This window comes from Falco cherrug, chromosome 5, assembly GCF_023634085.1.
Source record: "Falco cherrug isolate bFalChe1 chromosome 5, bFalChe1.pri, whole genome shotgun sequence".
NCBI lineage: Eukaryota > Metazoa > Chordata > Aves > Falconiformes > Falconidae > Falco > Falco cherrug.
In genome coordinates, this window is record NC_073701.1 from 13,952,844 (window position 1) to 13,972,301 (window position 19,458).

Here is a 19,458-nt window from a genome sequence, read left to right on the forward strand (position 1 = left end):
ACAGGAAAGTTCTAAAAAGCTATATCCTGCCTTTAAAGATGCTTCCTCTGCTCTCTTTAACTAAGAGAGGGGTTTATGGCAGACAGAGGAACTGCAAAAGTTTTGCTACCCACAGCTGCTTCTAAAAAAGGAGCTGAGGTACTGCTCAGAATAATCTCACATTTCCTCTGACAAAAACTCCCTACAGAACTGCTGTGCGACTGGAGGGAAAATCCAAAGGCGTCACAGTTGGAAAGAGATTCCTCCTGAACCTTCCCTAAGGACTTTTCCAGCTTGGAGATGGAAAACTGGACTCTAACCATGAATGTGGGATCATGAACAGAGGATGAATTGCCAACTCACCAAAAAAGACTTTAAAGATGTGCTTGCCCTCCTGTGATAGGTGAAGAATAGAAAACTCAACATGAGCTAGCCAAAAGGAGTAGTGAGGACCCCATGGCAGAGACTACAGTTCAACCAGTGGACTTAAATTCAAATATTTGCCCTGGATGTCCTCTGTCTGTCCTAACAGTTCATGGCAGCAATTGCAAAAATAACTTGAGCATTGTAAGTGTTTATTTGTGGAATTCATTGGATACTAACTTAGTGGAACATTAAGTCATAAATTTCAGTGCACAATAAAAGGGAATAAAATAGTGAATAAGAGTTTTGCTATAACCAAAACTCGCCTGGTTATTCAAAAAAGGTTTTCAATACCTAAAAGCAGCATTTGATAGCAAGAAAGCCCAGCCAAGAGGAATAAACACATATGGCATTCACTTCTTATTCAGTGTAATAAGAAACCGGATGCTCCAGCTGAGAGACAAGAAGGTAGGCAGGAATTAAGTAATATTTTTAACTTTAAAAGTAAGAACATCTTAGTTTCAGTAATTTGTGAGTCCAGTGGTGAGAATAACCTCCTGAAATAAGAACAGTTTGTATTTCAGCTCTAACCATATAATGCCATCACAGCTGCTTAAATATGGTTGCTGTGCACTTTGTTAGCTGTGGTGCAAGGGACCCAAACCTTTACAACAGAGTACTGGCTCTGTTGCAAATACCGCGGCTATGTAAATTCGTTTAAGCAATCCTAGTGGTATGTACTTCAGTGAGAACTAAAGTACAGCTCCAAATTTTCAATGAATTGCTGACCAAATATTTTTTCTACGGTCCAGCCAGAGAGGCGTCCCAAAGCTTAGCTTTGACTTTGTAAGAAAAGGGACAGAAACCTTTTCATGCACTTTTACTTAACTATCTCTCACGCGTATTCTTCTGATCAGAAAGTAACACAGATCTGCGATGAGGAGGGGAAACGAAGTGTTCTAGTAATCAACCAAGAATTAGTTAAAAACAGGAAGATTATATGTGATGATAAAAATCGACACCAAACCAAAAGCAGCAATATACCAGAGTCTAAACTTATTCTAAACATATTGCCAAAGCAGCAACAACTGTGTCTCTCTTTCAAACACCTAGTCGCAGAAAACTGTAATCCATTCAATATCCAAAATTAGTTTAGAAATAGAAGGCTCCAATGAAAGAATAGGCATTATCAGCACAAGGCACATGCAAACCTTGACAATTTCAAAAGCTGTCCTAAAGAGACAGCGTTACTACATGTCAGGACCAACACTGACCCAAGGACAAACCTTAGATTTTCACCTATTGTAAAAAAAAAAAAATTATCTTACAGTCAAGACAAGTCACAGCCAAAGTGAATAACATTACTTCTACCAAAACAAGAAATCCTGTTTTCTGTTCACAGCAAAGTATTTGTTAGCCATTTCTGGACAGTGCCTGCTCTGCTTCATCACAGGAACAGAGCAGCACTTCATGCTAGTAAATGGAGAACAGTAAAAAGTTCCCAACAGTTTCCTACAGAAAATAGATGCAATGTGGCTGACATCTGTAGAGCTTTACCCTACATTTGTTGAACCAGCAGAGAAAACAGCTCGAGTAGGCAGGACATGACAGCACAAGAGCTGATTAGCTTGCTTCCTGCTGCTCAGCAATAGGAAAACAGCAAGCAAGCAAGCAACACAAGGTATCACTACATTACATGATTGTATCTCACAGTAGAGCACACCTCTTTGGCTAGCTCAGGTCAGCTCCCCTGGCTGTGTCCCTTCCCAGTCTCTTGTGCCCTTCCACCCCTCTTGTTGGCAGGGCCCAAGAAACCAAAAAATCCTTGACTTCGTATAAACAATACCCAGCAACAACTAAAACCATCAGTGCATTATTATCATTGTTCTCCCATCAGAGCCAAAACACAGCACTGTACCAGCTACTAAGAAGAAAGTTAACTCCATTCTGGCCAAAACCAGGACACCATCCATGTTTATCTCACAGTAGAAAGACTCATGCTAATAAAAGAAACAGGCTTTCAGACTCAACTCAAGACTTCCTTCAAAACAAACCAATTCTAATAATTCAGAAAAAAAGAAGACTATTTGGACTGGGAGGTTCAGCTGTGTGACATCAGGTGTAATACTCTTAAAACACTCTTACAGTATGTGCTTTACAAATGGGAAAATGAAAGCAAAATGCAAAGAAGAATCCAATACACAAGCTGCAGGTACCTTGTGAAAATGTAGTCATTCATAGGACTAAACAAATACCCTCTGTAATTAAAGCTAAAGTAAGAACAACTTGTTGCTTAAGAAATACATGCTGTGTTAGTACTGCCAACAAGAGAAAACCTCTTGAGAGTGGGGGGCGGGGGAGGGAATAAAAAAAAAAATTAAAAAAAGGTATTGCAAGACTTTACAATGATTGTTCTACTTGTATCAAGACTACTAACTTTGTAGGCTCCTCCAAACCCTTCACTACACAGAAATACACCATGCAGTACATGCTCACAAGATGCATGTATGGTCTAAGATAAAAGCATTACATTAGTGTAACATACTGACCTATGGCCAACTGGAAGAGAGGAAAAGAAAAAAAAAAAAAGAAAGAAAAATCATAACTAAAGTCAGGAAAAAAAATCGATTTTGTTTAAATCAGTGCTGCATAAGGGCTGGTACACGCTAGCAGATTTCCATTGAAAATACAAAAAATAAACTTCTTACACCAATGTGTTCAGGTGTTTTTTTTTAAATAAAAAAGTATGTGAAAATGTTACTTTCTTACCTCCTCTCTGCACCAAGTAGACCAAAGATATTAAAAGTATTCTAACACATAAATATGATAGTTTCTTTCAGGATGGAAATCACTTTCTTGATGAATATGAGGGAGAACCAGAGAGTAAATGTGTTTCTTGAGATGGGAGATATTAAAAAAAAAAAAATAATGGAGAAGAAGAAAAAATGAAGTTGGGATCAAGAAATGGGGGAAATGAGAACAAGATGAATCACAAAAGGGCTCTGGAGCTACAAAGAGACAGAAAAATCAGCCCCTTCCTAGCAAGGAATTATCTTTGCCATTTCTAAGTTAACACCATTTGAATACCTACTCAATGTCTGATACTGCACTGTTGCAGTACAGTTTTTGGTTTAGATTTTGCACTTGTGAATGCATGTTACTTGTGTTGACTTGAAAACAGTGCCAACATTACTAAAAGATTTCCATGTATACTTCAGTTTAAGGTGACTGTATAAAATGCCAAGAAGCTTATACTACAAACTTGTTACTTTTTCCTTCAGTTGGGAAAACCGCTAATGCAGTTTGAGACTTAACTAGGCAATGATAAAGTACCATGAAAAAACCCCAAATGTATTATTTAATTAATGCCTGGAAGATATTCCAATGCTTTTTTGTATATTCCCTTTATGAGGAACTCAGGTTCTGACAGGAATCAGAGGGCAAACATTCTGCAAGTGCCTTATGGTAGAATTCCTCTTTTCTACCCATTTCTTTTCCTTCATCATGGTCTTACACGTTGTATAGAAGTTTGCCCCTTTTTAATTTCAAGAGTATGCTGAAGAGAGACAGTTTCCCAGCCACAACAAACATTCATAGTGGAGGTAAGATATTTTCATTGTAACATCAACAGAATGCACTTCAGATGACAAAGATCGAGGAAACTGATACCTCCGCATTTATTTGGATACTGCATTTATTCTGCAATCACCTTTAAAATATAAATTTAACATCATGACAACCTCTTCCAGCTCCCCCTGGCTTTCTTATCTCAGTCAAAATTCATTTCGGTATATCTTCAATACAAAGAAAAAGAAGGATAATCAAGATATTTATCTGAAAAGCAATCTTTCACGTGTTTATATTGACAGATGGCAAAACTAAAGACTCAGTTTGTCACTTCTGAAAAAGTCTGGTCACCTGCCCATCAAACTTTGAGTTTGCTTTCTGAAAACTATTTATGTCCTAAGCAAATTGACCTGGTTATGAAAAAAACCCAGCCACTAACAAATATTAAACTATTTTTTCAGTACAAAAGCAAACAATTAAATGGCATTTGCTTTGCATTCAATCATCTTAACTGTGTTTAGAGACCTTCCAAATAGCTAGTAAAACACCAATAATTCTTCCTAATTAAAGTTTTTAATTTAAACATGACCTTCAAAACAATGCTACAAGAACATACAAACTATCCTTTTTATTCTCCCTGGAATGCATGATGTAACAATTAACTGAACGCGTGTCCTTGCTGATGCAGGGCAGAGAATTTCTCAGATGTGTAACTGACAGCAATAGTTACAAGAGTGCCCATTAGCACAAAACACCAAACCTCATTGGCATCAAACCACCGATTAGGTGCTCTTAAAGTACAAAAATGAAACGTGCAATATTAACAAAACAAAACACCTCTGTTATGGTATAAAAATGACTGCATGTTGCACTAGACAACAGACCTGTAAAAAAGAAAAAACCCACTACATTTTATATACTGCTCACGACCATTAGTCATACAAGTCTTCCTAGCATGACCCACTAACTCAAGTCTGTAAGACCATTTTCTGTGTTAACTTTATTTCAAAAATCCCCACAAACCAACATACAAGTACAAATTCGTTTGCATTCTAGACCATGACTTTAAAATTCCTGTCTATATCCTCAACAAAAATGTAGTTTTATTTTAGCAGCAATCAAAATAGTCAGTGAAAGTAGCCTGGACATAATACCAAATTACTAACTTCTGAATAGATCTTCATTTACTACTAAGCAGTGTCACAAATTTAGATATTTTAATACAGAGATTTGCACTAGAGAAACACCTAATTAAGAGGGGAAAAAAATAAATCTAAAGATACATACGACCACTCAGACTCCAGCTGCTCTTTGTAGACTTTCAGGACATGAAGAGCCACAGCCAAGTTCCCAGGATCCAGTAGCTCTCTCACTTTCTCTGAATTAAGGCAGGTGAACAGAACCATACAACAATAGGCAACAATTTTCTCATCACTGTACGTTAAGCATGTCCTTCAAAGAGAAGAGTGAAGACAGCATGTTAAAACCGAGCCTGGAAAAACAGACTAGTGGCATTCAGCTTGTTGAGTTGTTGTTCTTTACTGTCTTCTAGAGGATCATGAGTTTGTCATTGCCTAAGAGGGACAGAAGTCATCTGCAAAGAAAAACATCCAACTCTTAGGTGAAGGTCAAACTTAACAGGCAATTTACAAAACTAATGCTCAATTTGAGCTAACTGGAGATCTAAAATTGGGTGAAACCATAATAATTGTCTGCTTCTCTTATCATAAGGGCTTTCTATATCCAGTGCTGACAAGTGGGCTCCAAAAACACACAGAATGGTCATCAAATCGAATGAATGTGTCTTTGCTACTAGCTCACTATGAAAAATTTGGCCAAACTCATAAACAATATTGTCGTGCATCTGCACAAAATCATTTATGTAATATTTCATTACACATATGTCATCAAACCTCCAGAAATATATTCTGGGGAGGTTAGGAGGGGAAGCAAAATGATTGCAAGAGACAAAGATTAAGTCACCTCCGTAGATTCCAGCTTACCCACAAATACTGACAGGTCTGCACAGCAGCAAAGTGGACAAAGAAAAAGCTGTGTTCTTGGAAAGTAATATAACTACTTGAAAACACATCTGAAATAAAGCTTATGTTTGAAGCCCATACTTTTAAATAGTTTTCTTCACGTTTCTGTTAAATGAAATCAATTTACTGTTAGTTTAGAACAAGCAGGTTTTTTTAAAGGTCCTGACCCCTGCAGTTGACTAACAAAAAAAACATCTACAGGATATGGTCTCAACCATCCCATTCTCAAAGTTATTTTTCAAAGCTTCATGGTGCTAGTGGAAGCACAGCTATCATGTACAAAAGATTTGACTATAACCACAGAAATTACATTAGAAAAAAAACCCGCATCCATGCTTACAAGAAGAGATCTGGGAAAGCGCACTTCCAAATGCTATTCTGGGAATCTCCATTTCCTGTTGCAATGTTTCCAAGAAACTGGAGACTACAACGAAGAGCTGAAAAAAAACCAGAAAAATATATTAACAGGAATTCAAAGAAACACTAATAAATTTCATATAAATGACAAAACTTCAGTATTACAGCTATGCACTGCAGAGTCCACCTCAATTAGGCTCTGGGCAGAGTATTTCACTGCTACTGTACATAAATACTTGCATTCTCTTCTAGAATAATTTGTACGCTATGTATTAGAGTTATACCCAAAACAAACATTTTTTTTTCCTCAGACTTATACAAATATGAAACATTGGTTACCAGTGATTACAAGAACTAATTGACTGTCAAGGTTTAAGACAGGCTGAAGTCAATGAAAGCTTGGAGCTACAGTCAGTAGAAACTGAAGCAGACCCATGCTGAACAAGTGCCTGCCACATAGCAGTAGCCATTTTGCCTCTTCCAGACCTGAGGTGGCTTTCCCTGTCATATTAAATCAACACAAATAGTCTGCCTGTCATCACCTGAACTCCGCAAGAGCAGCTCTGCCTACTGCTAAGAGAATTCCCCTGACACCTTCCCTAAGCTGGCCAGAGACAGCTTGAAAATTTTGTTGCAGCAGGTAAAGCCACAGCAAAAGAACTGAATCTGTTCCCTTGCCAGCCACATTAAATTCTATTTGGCCGGACAAATCATTATATAATATGATGATGTGCTCAGTACTTTCTCATTTCTAACCCTGAAAACTTAAAGCCAGTACATAATTCATGAGAAAAAAAAAAGCATGAACCCACAAACGTCACAAAATCAAAACAATTCTTTGGCCCTATTGACAGCTCTCAACAGCCTGGCCATTATTGATAGGTTGGAAAAGAAATAAAATTAAATGTTATAATGCAGTTTAACAGATATTACAAACAGCAGCCTACTACAGATGGAGGTGGCTGATATTCCCAGGTTCTGCAAATATAAAATTAGGTCTCTTTGAAAGGTGCTGTGCCAGCTGGCAGGCAGATTTCCTACAGAGGTCTTGGCATATGTCCTCTTGAGAACAAAAAGAAAGCAAGTCTAAAACAAGGTCACTTGGTAGTAGGGAATAGTAATTTTTTTTTCCATATATATTTTTTAATCCCAAAATATGTATGTCCTCTCCATAATGTATTTTGAATCATGTCCTCCTTTATGCTTTAGTTCTTAATATCTCTGTTCCCTCTCCCTGCACATCTGCACTTTTTTATTATTTTCTGCTTGTCGTTATGCTTACGCTTCTCCCATCCATCTGGCTCCCATCCTGCTGACTCAGAATTTTTTTGAAGGACAGCAAGCATGGGCGCGCAACTCTTCTAGCAGACATTTTATGTAAATACTTCCCTTCTAGAAAAAACTAACAAGGCAGTCACTCCTAGGAAGAGTGTATTAGCTCTTTTAGTGAACTCCTTACCTACTCTACTATGAGAAAGATCTTTCAGAGACACATGAGGTTGGTTGATTTTACTCCAATATTTACCTGAATTTTGCTTGATCTTCTTCAGCTATCAATTACACCTTGGTCATTAAAAGATCAAGGTCTCAAAAAATATTACAGACTATATATATATATATATATAAAAAGTTAAAGATCTTTTAAAAGTAGCCATCCTTACTGTGACAAGGATGAAATGCTATGAACACATTTGCAATACAATAATAAATATCTAGAAGTTCTCCAGCCATCACACACTGGAGTCTTAATTTTTGTGAAAGCAACTAACACTGCCCTTGTTCAGTCGTTGATGTCCTGAACAAGCAATAAGGATCCCAGAAAAGGGCACGATTCTGTGGATGTACCATGGAAATAAACCAGCTTCATCTGTAAGTGCTTTTTTTTAACAGTAGTGGTTAACATTTTTATTTTAAAGGACACATATCAATATATGGGTAAGCAAATAATCTGTGAGACAAAAGTTAGTGTATCTATTCACAACTAAGCAGAAAAAGATGCCTTGATAATGCAACATTTCCCCATGCAAGTATAGTCTCACATGATGAATCTTGGCAATTCAAAAGATGTGATACTACAAACATCTGAGGTAACTAACGGAGCTATGCTGAGAATAGACTACACACAGCAGCTCACAATCTGTCCAATCAATTTATGTGCTCTGTCACAATACAATGCAACTGCTGCCATCCATTCAATAAGCCATGTGTTTTCCTTTTTTTTCTTCCTCTTTTTCAGAAAAGAATTAAACAAAAAAAACCCTAAGACTATTTCACTTTTTCCCTGAAAACGTACAGATCTTTATGAAGCTAAATAAATTGTCAAGTATTCTTTCCAGCTGCATTAGCTAGTATTTGGGAAACATTACTCATAATTATAAAAAAGTATTATTTTCCATAGGACTGATTTATTTAACATCTTAATCCACTCCATAGCTGCTGCTGTCTATAAGCACTGACTTTTACAAATGATTCTATCAGCACAGCTAAATTTTAATTTAAAAAATATCACACTGTGTGTGGTCAGCAAGACTATTTTTAACCTGATGGTCAACCACTGTCAAATTACACATACTAAGATGTAACTTCTGATATATAGATTGACCCTAGAGCTGAAGACATTTTTTCCCCATTGAGTTGTCAATGGTTCCTATAAAAGCAGGATGTCCTTTAGCAAATGCAAATACTCAGATTACATGTTGCTTTCATAACCAGCCTGTAATGGGCTATGGAGAGTTTTCTAGGTTCTACAAAAATAACCTCTTTACACAATAAGGTAATGTGTTTAAGGGGAAACTTCTGGTACCTAAATTTTTGGCTACATGTAAAATGACCTTTTAGAGTCGCTCAATGCCACCCATGCAAAAGGTGAGGCAGCTGACACTTTATGGTGCTGCATGAGGATGGCTTAAACGCACTCCAGCAGTTCAGTACCTTCAAGACCACAGCTCCATTTGTTCATTTCAATCTCTTACCATCACATGCTAACTGAACCAAGCTCTAGCACACACTTTTCATTTCACAATTATACTGCAGTACTACCCAGATGGTCTGAAGGACACACACGAACCTTTCACAGGCCTGGCCCTGTGTCTTGCTCCTCACAAAGACATCATTTCACACAGTATCATTTGCTGAATCAGACTGTGTATCAGATGAAAACTTAAACCCTTGAAGTTATTATGACAAATATATTAAGCATTATGATTTTAAAACATAACACATTGTTTCTTTCGGCTCCACGTGGTTAGGTGATAATATTTACAAAAAAATCTATTGATGTTTCAGTACTAAAGTTAGAAGAGTTTATTGCTGGTAGGCCTCTATCAGCTGCAATCTGTCCCCTCCACTGTCTTTCCTGATTACATGTCTACACACAACCTTTACCTTATTGTAAAACATATTTTGCTGTAGTGTGTATTATTTAAATGTTTATATTCATACACATTTTGATGTCTTCCTTACAGAAGATGAGTTTTTTTGCTGATAGAGTTAACAATAATCAGATTTATCTTCCAAATTCCTCTACGTTTTCCCTCGTCAAGAACGGGAGGAGCCTGTGAACTTGCTCACCAATCACTTTGAAAAATCACTTTGACCTCAGCTACAGAGTCTTAACAACAGTCATGAAAAGACATTTTTTTTACTTGGGGCAGACAGCACAGAGATAGTCATAAGCACAATCCTCTGCCTTTATTGGAGTTACATAGAGATACAAAATAAATCCAATCAAAGCTAAGCTGTACAACATCACCTGCCAGACTGCAAACACAAGGTTAGTGAACTTGCATATCTCTCTTTAATGCTTTGTTAACCATTAACTATGCATGAAAGATAAAGCTGGCATGCTCCCTCTACACTGGGGGGGAAGCATGCACAAAGATTTACAAGTACTTAAACCAAATTACAGCCTCCCAACAGCTTGTACACCTTTTAAGTTGCCTGTAAGCTTTGCAAACCTAAACTGTGGACTGCAAGCCATTACACAGACCACCCCTGGTTGTTTGTAAACAATGGCAGAATGTTTTGTGTTATATTGCCATCCCTGGAAAAATAAAACCTTCAACTCAGCATAAGGTGTAGACCTCTATTACTATAAAACATTAGTTTCCACCACTATCATCCGGTCATTGACTTGTTTCCTTGTGGCTGCGAGTTAAAGCAACTTCCAGTCATAAAGAGTTATTTGCCTCTTCACCACCATGAATCATACCGCAAATACTGATGAAAACGTATTTTCCTTGGAAAATAGTCTGTCTAGACTACTCAAATTGAATGCACAATATATATACGGGCTCTGTCATTTACAGTTATTAAAATAGTGCTTAGTACTTCATTTCTGTAAATAAAATGAACGTCTTGCTACCGATTATATTTCCACCTTGATCACACTGCACTTGCTGCAGTGCAGACTAGTAACCCATTTTTATCAGCTGTGGAATACCAAGAATGTTGTGTTTAGTAAGTTTCTGTTCCCACTCCTCATCTCCTCTACCTCCAAAAGAAAGTACACAATTTTTCTTTCTTTCCCTTCAAAAATGTCAGCTCTAACATTAACAGAACATTATGTGCACTGACTCAACAACCATTCTGTTCTTGGTAGATAAACATCTAGTCAAAATATCAACACTGTTCTGACGAAAAAGGAGGATTTGACTCAAAGGCAAGAGAAATCCCCACCATGCTATTAAAAATGTGGAAATACAAATGAATTAGAAGGAAGACGGAAAAAAGCATCAGACCACTCATCAAATAAGCCTCTGATGTAAACTAAGTTCTAATGAGATCTCATCATGGTAGATTCAAAAAATTTATTTGTGCATTTACTAGAAAGTCAGTTTGTGCATTTACTAGAAAGTCAGTTTGACAGCCTACTGCCTGACATGAGATCAGTTTCATACTGAGTCAAATTCATACAGCGTTAGCAGTGCTTATTAAATACAGCAACAGGACCATTCACTTTATCTTCTGGTACTTTAATTGAATCATTTTATTTTTAGAAAGTATTCATCATAAGTGTGTTCATTTCTTTAATAAATTATCTGTTAAAGTCTAAAGGCATAATAAATAGGACTCCTGTTACATCCACACAAGTAGCAAAAACACATGCCAGAGAGTACTCTCCTACGTGAAGTGAAACATGTCTAAGTCCTTGCAGACTTGGGAACTGCATTTATAAGCTTCCTGAATGCATTAGGATGTAAAATCTTTTTTCTTGAATCAACCTATAAGTCACGCCTAAATCTAACAGACACTATCTCTTTAAAGACCCTGCTGTAGCAAAATCAGCAGGTTTGGAGTACTGGGGAGTCTCAATCTGGACTTAAACCACGCCAGGAAACCAAAAAAAAACAACAAAAAGGATTGGCCACCCACTATGTGTTATTCGTGGTATCTAACTATATGAGACACTACTACATGATACCTTGTACAGGTCTGGAAAAAAAACACAAACCAAAACACAGAAAAAAATTATTAACATGTAAAATGCTAACCATGATTATGAGCAAATTTCTCCAATTATTTTTGATAGCATACTGTGGATGTTGTTTCATATAAACCAAAATTTCCACTGAAGAGCTTATATTTTCCCTAGAAAAGCTAAATGATCTTTTTCTGTAAGTCTGTGGAAAGGATACCAGACCTTTTTTCCCCCACCTTGGACCATTTATATCCCGTATCTGCCCAATAAACGGATTGTGGTCCTTTTGCAATAGACAGAGATCAACAAATAAACTTACATTTAGTATTTTCACTTGCATATCCACATTACTATACAGCAACAGTTATATCATCCACATTTTGGGGCATTACCATTTATTTATATATTTTTTATACCTATAAAGGCAGCTTGCCTCTTCTCATTGCCTTGTTACAGTCTCTTCTGTATCACACGTGACATATGCCCAGAGGATGGAAGAAAAGGAAAGAACTTGATGTCTCCTGGTATAAATCTTGCAACTTTTCCTTTCTACACGGCCAGTATTACCTAAAATTCTCACTGAAAAGCTAAGGATAGGCATGAGGCACTTCTCTCCAAGCCCAAAGCTGCTAACAAAAAAGGATGCGCAAAATGGAAAAAAAAATATTTTTGTAGCATGTGACTGGAAAGCCACGCTTATAGACAGCCCTCTACTTTTCTACCAGAAGAATGCTCGTGTAACTGGAGAGCCTGGAAGTTGTGCCATGGCAATGATAATCAAAAGGCCGAGAGAATGCCATGGTGAACTTCTACACAATTATACAGTATTTGGATTTTTATCCAAACAGGTGACAGTTTACTCAGAGATAAGCAGATGCCTCATACTGTTCTCTTTGCTCAGAACTTCCTTTGGCTCCTTTCCAACCCCCTTCCATCTTCACTTTCTCAGGAGGAAGAAGTACAGCATTCTTGGGCCTCTGTGGGAGACTCTCTAGTAGGGGCATTTCCTCTCAGTACACGTGAAAACAGTTAAGCTCCTTCCCTCTACATTATATTTAGGACGCTTATCTTTAGGACGGTGTCAGCTTTAAAGTTTGTTTGCCCCATTCTTCCCACCTTGATCTCATGATCGCAATGTCTCTGCTGGGAAAATCAAACCCAACCTAGATCCCATCATATCCTGTAAGAATGTAAATCTTTACAATAAATGTATCCCCTTATCTCTTCTCCTCCATCACAGCAGTGAGACAGGGTAGAAGCATGTGACCTGCACTATGCCTGTAATTGTGAATAACGACAGGATCTGTAAGAGTCAGTATATAAAACTGGCAAGCCCCACTGATGCCTGCCCTTCCCTGGCCAAAGCCTGGTGGCACGTTACGAGGTACAGAGCAGTTCCTCTTCCTGCCTTTGGCATAGAGGGAAGCTGGAAACGGCCACCGAGCAGCCGCTGCAAGGTAAGCTGATCGGAAATGTGATGGCCGGCTCCCACCAGAGCTGCCCTGTGCAGCTGCCGATTCAGTACAGTGCCTGACCAGAGCGGAACCGCCACAGCCTTCCCACCAAAAGAAAAAGGCAGGGAACAAACTTTCCATCCAGAAGAGAACAGCAACTTTTTCCCCCCACACACCCCTTTATAGTCAACCAATGGCAACCATCTTAAATCTACACTGATGTCTGCCAGGGAAGGAGGGAAGGAGGGAAGGAGGGAAGGAGGGAAGGAGGGAAGGAGGGAAGGAGGGAAGGAGGAAGGAGGGAAGGAGGGAAGGAGGGAAGGAGGGAAGGAGGGAAGGAGGGAAGGAGGGAAGGAGGGAAGGAGGGAAGGAGGGAAGGAGGGGAAGGAGGGAAGGAGGGAAGGAGGGAAGGAGGGAAGGAGGGAAGGAGGGAAGGAGGGAAGGAGGGAAGGAGGGAAGGAGGGAAGGAGGGAAGGAGGGAAGGAGGGAAGGAGGGAAGGAGGGAAGGAGGAAGGAGGGAAGGAGGGAAGGAGGGAAGGAGGGAAGGAGGGAAGGAGGGAAGGAGGGAAGGAGGGAAGGAGGGAAGGAGGGAAGGAGGGAAGGAGGGAAGGAGGGAAGGAGGGAAGGAGGGAAGGAGGGAAGGAGGGAAGGAGGGAAGGAGGGAAGGAGGGAAGGAGGGAAGGAGGGGAAGGAGGGAAGGAGGGAAGGAGGGGAAGGAGGGAAGGAGGGAAGGAGGGAAGGAGGGAAGGAGGGAAGGAGGGAAGGAGGGAAGGAGGGAAGGAGGGAAGGAGGGAAGGAGGGAAGGAGGGAAGGAGGGAAGGAGGGAAGGAGGGAAGGAGGGAAGGAGGGGAAGGAGGGAAGGAGGAAGGAGGGAAGGAGGAAGGAGGGAAGGAGGGAAGGAGGGAAGGAGGGAAGGAGGGAGGAGGGAAGGAGGGAAGGAGGGAAGGAGGGAAGGAGGGAAGGAGGGGAAGGAGGGAAGGAGGGAAGGAGGGAAGGAGGGGAAGGAGGGAAGGAGGGAAGGAGGGAAGGAGGGAAGGAGGGAAGGAGGGAAGGAGGGAAGGAGGGAAGGAGGGAAGGAGGGAAGGAGGGAAGGAGGGAAGGAGGGAAGGAGGGAAGGAGGGAAGGAGGGAAGGAGGGAAGGAGGGAAGGAGGGAAGGAGGGAAGGAGGGAAGGAGGGAAGGAGGGAAGGAGGGAAGGAGGGAAGGAGGGAAGGAGGGAAGGAGGGAAGGAGGGAAGGAGGGAAGGAGGGAAGGAGGGAAGGAGGGAAGGAGGGAAGGAGGGAAGGAGGGAAGGAGGGAAGGAGGGAAGGAGGGAAGGAGGGAAGGAGGGAAGAGGGAAGGAGGGAAGGAGGGAAGAGGGAAGGAGGGAAGGAGGGAAGGAGGGAAGGAGGGAAGGAGGGAAGGAGGGGAAGGAGGGAAGGAGGGAAGGAGGGAAGGAGGGAAGGAGGGAAGGAGGGAAGGAGGGAAGGAGGGAAGGAGGGAAGGAGGGAAGGAGGGAAGGAGGGAGGGGGAAGGAGGGAAGGAGGGAAGGAGGGAAGGAGGGAAGGAGGGAAGGAGGGAAGGAGGGAAGGAGGGAAGGAGGGAAGGAGGGAAGGAGGGAAGGAGGGAAGGAGGGAAGGAGGGAAGGAGGGGAGAGGGAAGGGAGGGGGAAGGAGGGAAGGAGGGAAGGAGGGAAGGAGGGAAGGAGGGGAAGGAGGAAGGAGGGGAAGGAGGGAAGGAGGGAAGGAGGGAAGGAGGGAAGGAGGGAAGGAGGGAAGGAGGGAAGGAGGAAGGAGGGAAGGAGGGAAGGAGGGAAGGAGGGAAGGAGGGAAGGAGGGAAGGAGGGAAGGAGGAAGGAGGGAAGGAGGGAAGGAGGGAAGGAGGGAAGGAGGGAAGGAGGGAAGGAGGGAGGAGGGAAGGAGGGAAGGAGGGAAGGAGGGAAGGAGGGAAGGAGGGAAGGAGGGAAGGAGGGAAGGAGGGAAGGAGGGAAGGAGGGAAGGAGGGAAGGAGGGAAGGAGGGAAGGAGGGAAGGAGGGAAGGAGGGAAGGAGGGAAGGAGGGAAGGAGGGAAGGAGGGAAGGAGGGAAGGAGGGAAGGAGGGAAGGAGGGAAGGAGGGAAGGAGGGAAGGAGGGAAGGAGGGAAGGAGGGAAGGAGGGAAGGTGGGAAGGAGGGAAGGAGGGAAGGAGGGAAGGAGGGAAGGAGGGAAGGAGGGAAGGAGGGAAGGAGGGAAGGAGGGAAGGAGGGAAGGAGGGAAGGAGGGAAGGAGGGAAGGAGGGAAGGAGGGAAGGAGGGAAGGAGGGAGCTTACAGAACACTGTATTTAAAGTTCCACAGAAATATAGGCATCACTGTTCATTTCAAGACTCAGCCAATGTAACCAAAACCCATTCTAATTAAATAGGCATCAGCAACCTCCCATTTCCTTTGTGCTCCAAGTGGATATCAGTCCACATTATAAAACCACTATGCATGTGTCATAAATCAGCAACATCTTGGCAGGCTGTATTAGAAAGCCTCCAAATTGCAGGAGCAAGAGAAAAAAACAAAACAGCTATACACACTGCCTAAAAGCAGTACCAGCACCAAGAAAAGGGAAACCTACAAGACAGCCCACTGACCTAGTAATTTTTATAACTTAAGGCTATCAGCTCAAGTTAGCCTCTCTCCTAGAAGGAGCAAAATGATTTACACTGACTCTGAAACAGTCACTGTCTCCCAGTACAGCCATCAAAATCTTTTCCATGAGTACCATGGAAAGGGGAGTTTTGAGCATCAGTGCAACAAACACTGAATTGTTGGAAAGCATCACCTTTTTTGTCACTACTTCAAAGTCTTCTTCCAATGCCATCCATGTCATCAGTACCAGACAGATGAATCTCATTTAGGCAGGATCTGGTCTGTAGTTCAAATTGTACCTTAACGAGCTGCAGCAATAAAATACTTTTATACTCGCAGTCCACAGTAAATAAAGTAATTCAGCTCAGCTCCACTTAAATCAGTCAGTCACTGCAGAAGCATCAGGACTGAAGTAGAGAATCAAGCCCAAGGTATAAAAACCCCCACTATCAAGAACCACTGGATTCATACTCGGTAGGACACTTAAACTAGAGTTAGGAAAAAGTTTTAAAATAAGAGGGGTCTTTCACAGGACTAACAAGGGAGAAACACAGCAAGCTGGAGCTTAATATACTCGGTCATGAGATCCCATAACTACAGTTGCTGTGTTATTCAAGGGTAGTAATAATGATCCAGGCCCTGCTGTAAGCTGGAGGCCCACTCCCTCCTCCATTAAGATAAGAAAATGTTGCATTTAAATAGCGTCCCTGGTCCTAAAGCTGCCTTTCTTCCATGGATCTGAACTTGCTGTCCTCAAACCTCCCTCCACTCCAGGTGTTATAAAATAAGAAAAACAAATTCAGGCATATGTAAAATTTCCATATTAATGCCAGAAGTCACAGCCAAGCCATGAGCATGAACACAGACATGTCAGGCTGAAAATAATGGTAACACTGGCATTTACTCAAAATGACAGTTACTGCTATCACATAAATACAGTTCACTGTACTAACCCTGCGGGTCACAGTTAGTTGTGCCTGTACACACTGCACAAGATTCAAAGTGTGGGATTGTCAGTGCAGGGAGCAAGAGTTAACCACTGCAGACAGGAGCAATACTACACACACAAGAGCTAAAGAGAATTCAGTGTTTGCTAACCCAGGACAATTCATCAGTTTGATTCGTCTTAGGTTTGGCTCTTTTTCTCTGTGGACAGCTGAAAGAGTGTAAAAGTTGGCTCCCTATTTTGTAGTTTCTGAAAAAAGGCCAAAGAACAAAGACCTGGAACAACGACCTGAACCAAGGCCCACCCAAATCAGGGTCTTTCCACAGCCTTTAATGGATTTTGGACCAAACTATGAGGACCAAGAGAACCTTCCTGCTCACAGAAGGTGGCATCAGGTTGGCATGCTTAGGAAGGGTGAAGCTTGTACAACTGTAATCCTTGCTGTAGATGTTCTGAAGGCAGACAGTTCATTAAAAAGCTGTAGCAATATTCACCAAAACACAGTACAGACAGAGCAAGTTGTAAACTTTAAACTGCAGTATTAAATAGCAGCAGAGCTGAAGTATTTTTGCCTCTGGTAATTTACCATCACCCAGCAGCAAGAATGCCTAAGTTCTGTCTGAACTGTTAACTAGCTAAGGGGCAACTGTCTATTGTTAGAAAACCTCATACTTGCTTCCTAGCACAGACGTTTCTGGAAGATGCTCACAGTTACCTTTCAAAAGCACTCAGGCTCACTTTCAATTAAAAAAAATAATAAAAATTAATGAGCTAAACAGAAAGGAGCAAAACAACCAAAACAACCCCAAACGGTACCAAGAGAACAACCCAATTATTTAAAACTTTCCTGTCTCATAAAGTAGTAAAATGATCTGAGTAATAATAATTAGGGGACAGCAAAACTAAAAAAAAACAACATAGAATTTTCTTAAGCTATGGAAACATGAAACCAAAATCCCAATACAAGTGCAAATAGCAGTTTACTTCTACCAGATAGCCTATCAACTGATTGTTAGGGCATATGCTCTGCAACTGCTACGAAGACCATGAAAATCCCAATATTATTTTTACAGATTGGAAAAACACAAAGGCCAAAAACAACACCAATAACTCAAATAAAAAACTTATGCTTATGTTTACATAAAAGTTTGATGAGTATAATATATTTGTCACACTCCCACAATTATTCCCCAAAAATACTATAAATATTATTTTGACAATGTAATTATAGTTTTTACTTCAACAGTGGCAGCAAAGTACTGGCACCAATCCCCCATACAAAAAAGCCTAATTGACAAAGCAAAGATCATACATGGAAATTGGCAACTCTTAAGATCAGGGCTGTCTCTTATTTATATGGCTAAAAAAAGTCTGTTTAAATTAACATCTGGTTTATTTAAGCTGTAAAACATAAGTAGCTTAATTATGCTAGCAGTAAGCAAACAGAAACCCCAAATACAAAAATAAATGGAAGTTCAGATTTTTAAATTCTCTTATTTTTTTCCAAGCAACTGAGGCATGCACTTTTCAAGCTGCTTTTCGGGAATTAACCCCATGGACTGTGGGTCCATTCAAGAACCACTCTCTCCCACTTCCTCTCCCTTAGGAAACAAAAAGCTAATATGAATATGAACTTCAATTGACAAATGTCACCTATTAACAGTTCACGATGTTTTTACCCTGCATGACAAGGAAAATGGTTCAAGCTTTGTAACACTTACTCTCATTCCATGCAGTGTAATAATTTACAGGATTTGCTCATGGAAAAACCCTCAAAAACAAAACAACAACAACAAAATATCTCCAACAAAACAGTATGCCTTCTCCTCCAGAAATATAGAGGGCACCGATGTGGGAAGAGAGGAAGGATTATCTTTCCTTCCTAGTCCTGTTGGTTTAATTTTAGTAGCCATCGTGTTTGAAAGTCTCCAGGATACAATTTAAAAGCTACACATTTCTCCAACTGTAGTCACATTACAATCAAATCCCTACAACCAAGCCTGTGTGGAGACACTTATTGTTCAGACAGTAAGAGACCTCTGTTTATAGGCAATAAAACTTAGCAATGGTTTCCTAAATGGATTGGGTGAGCTCTGGATATTCACTCTGCTATGATGTCTGTCTAGTAAAAATTTGCTGTTCCATCACACTTTCCAGGCATATTTATAATATTTATTTTTCATATATAAAATACAAGGGGCAATTTGGAAATTACACCATTCAAGTGCAACATGATTTAAGAACTACAAAAAGCAGTGAAAGCAGAATGCAAATTCTTTACAGAATAAAACAGCAACATGAAAGATACTGAACAGGAAATAAAAGAGAAGCACAAAAGGTGAAAGAGTGACTCCTTCAGTCAATATCGGCATGCATTAAAGACTATTTAGGTTCTATGGCTGACAACTGTTTCTCTTTCCTGTTAATTAAAAATATGTTGCCGAATGACCAGTCATTCCAAATGATAAGGTACGAGGAAAAAAAGAAAGTATCAAAAATAGGCCACAGACAGTTAAGACTCCTATGCCAGTACATAAGCCCTAAATGCTCTGATTTTCAAACTAACTGGTTCTGCAAAGGTGCATCCTGAAGAGGTCTGAGTATTTACCCATGTCATTTTCCTATTGCCAAGGTACAGTCTCTTTAATGGGACCAAAAGTAACAGTGCTGCTGCTGCCATTGCATTCTAGGGGAAGAAATTAAATAAATAGACAGATAAATATTGACAAGAATCAAGA

The 19,458-nt window shown here is 40.5% G+C and overlaps 1 protein-coding gene across 3 annotated transcripts in view; it reads right to left on the bottom strand.

The window, feature by feature from the left end:
- The window catches only part of ATXN10 (ataxin 10), a 104,220-nt gene that overhangs the window by 68,699 nt on the left and 16,063 nt on the right, over positions 1-19,458 (bottom strand). For all 3 annotated transcript variants that reach the window (XM_055712034.1, XM_027805554.2, XM_055712035.1), the window contains exons 4-5: positions 6,292-6,388; positions 5,197-5,361 (exon numbers count right to left, since the gene is read on the bottom strand). In XM_055712034.1, coding sequence (XP_055568009.1) covers positions 5,197-5,361; positions 6,292-6,388 — 262 coding nt within the window. The remainder of the gene's footprint in view (positions 1-5,196; positions 5,362-6,291; positions 6,389-19,458) is intronic.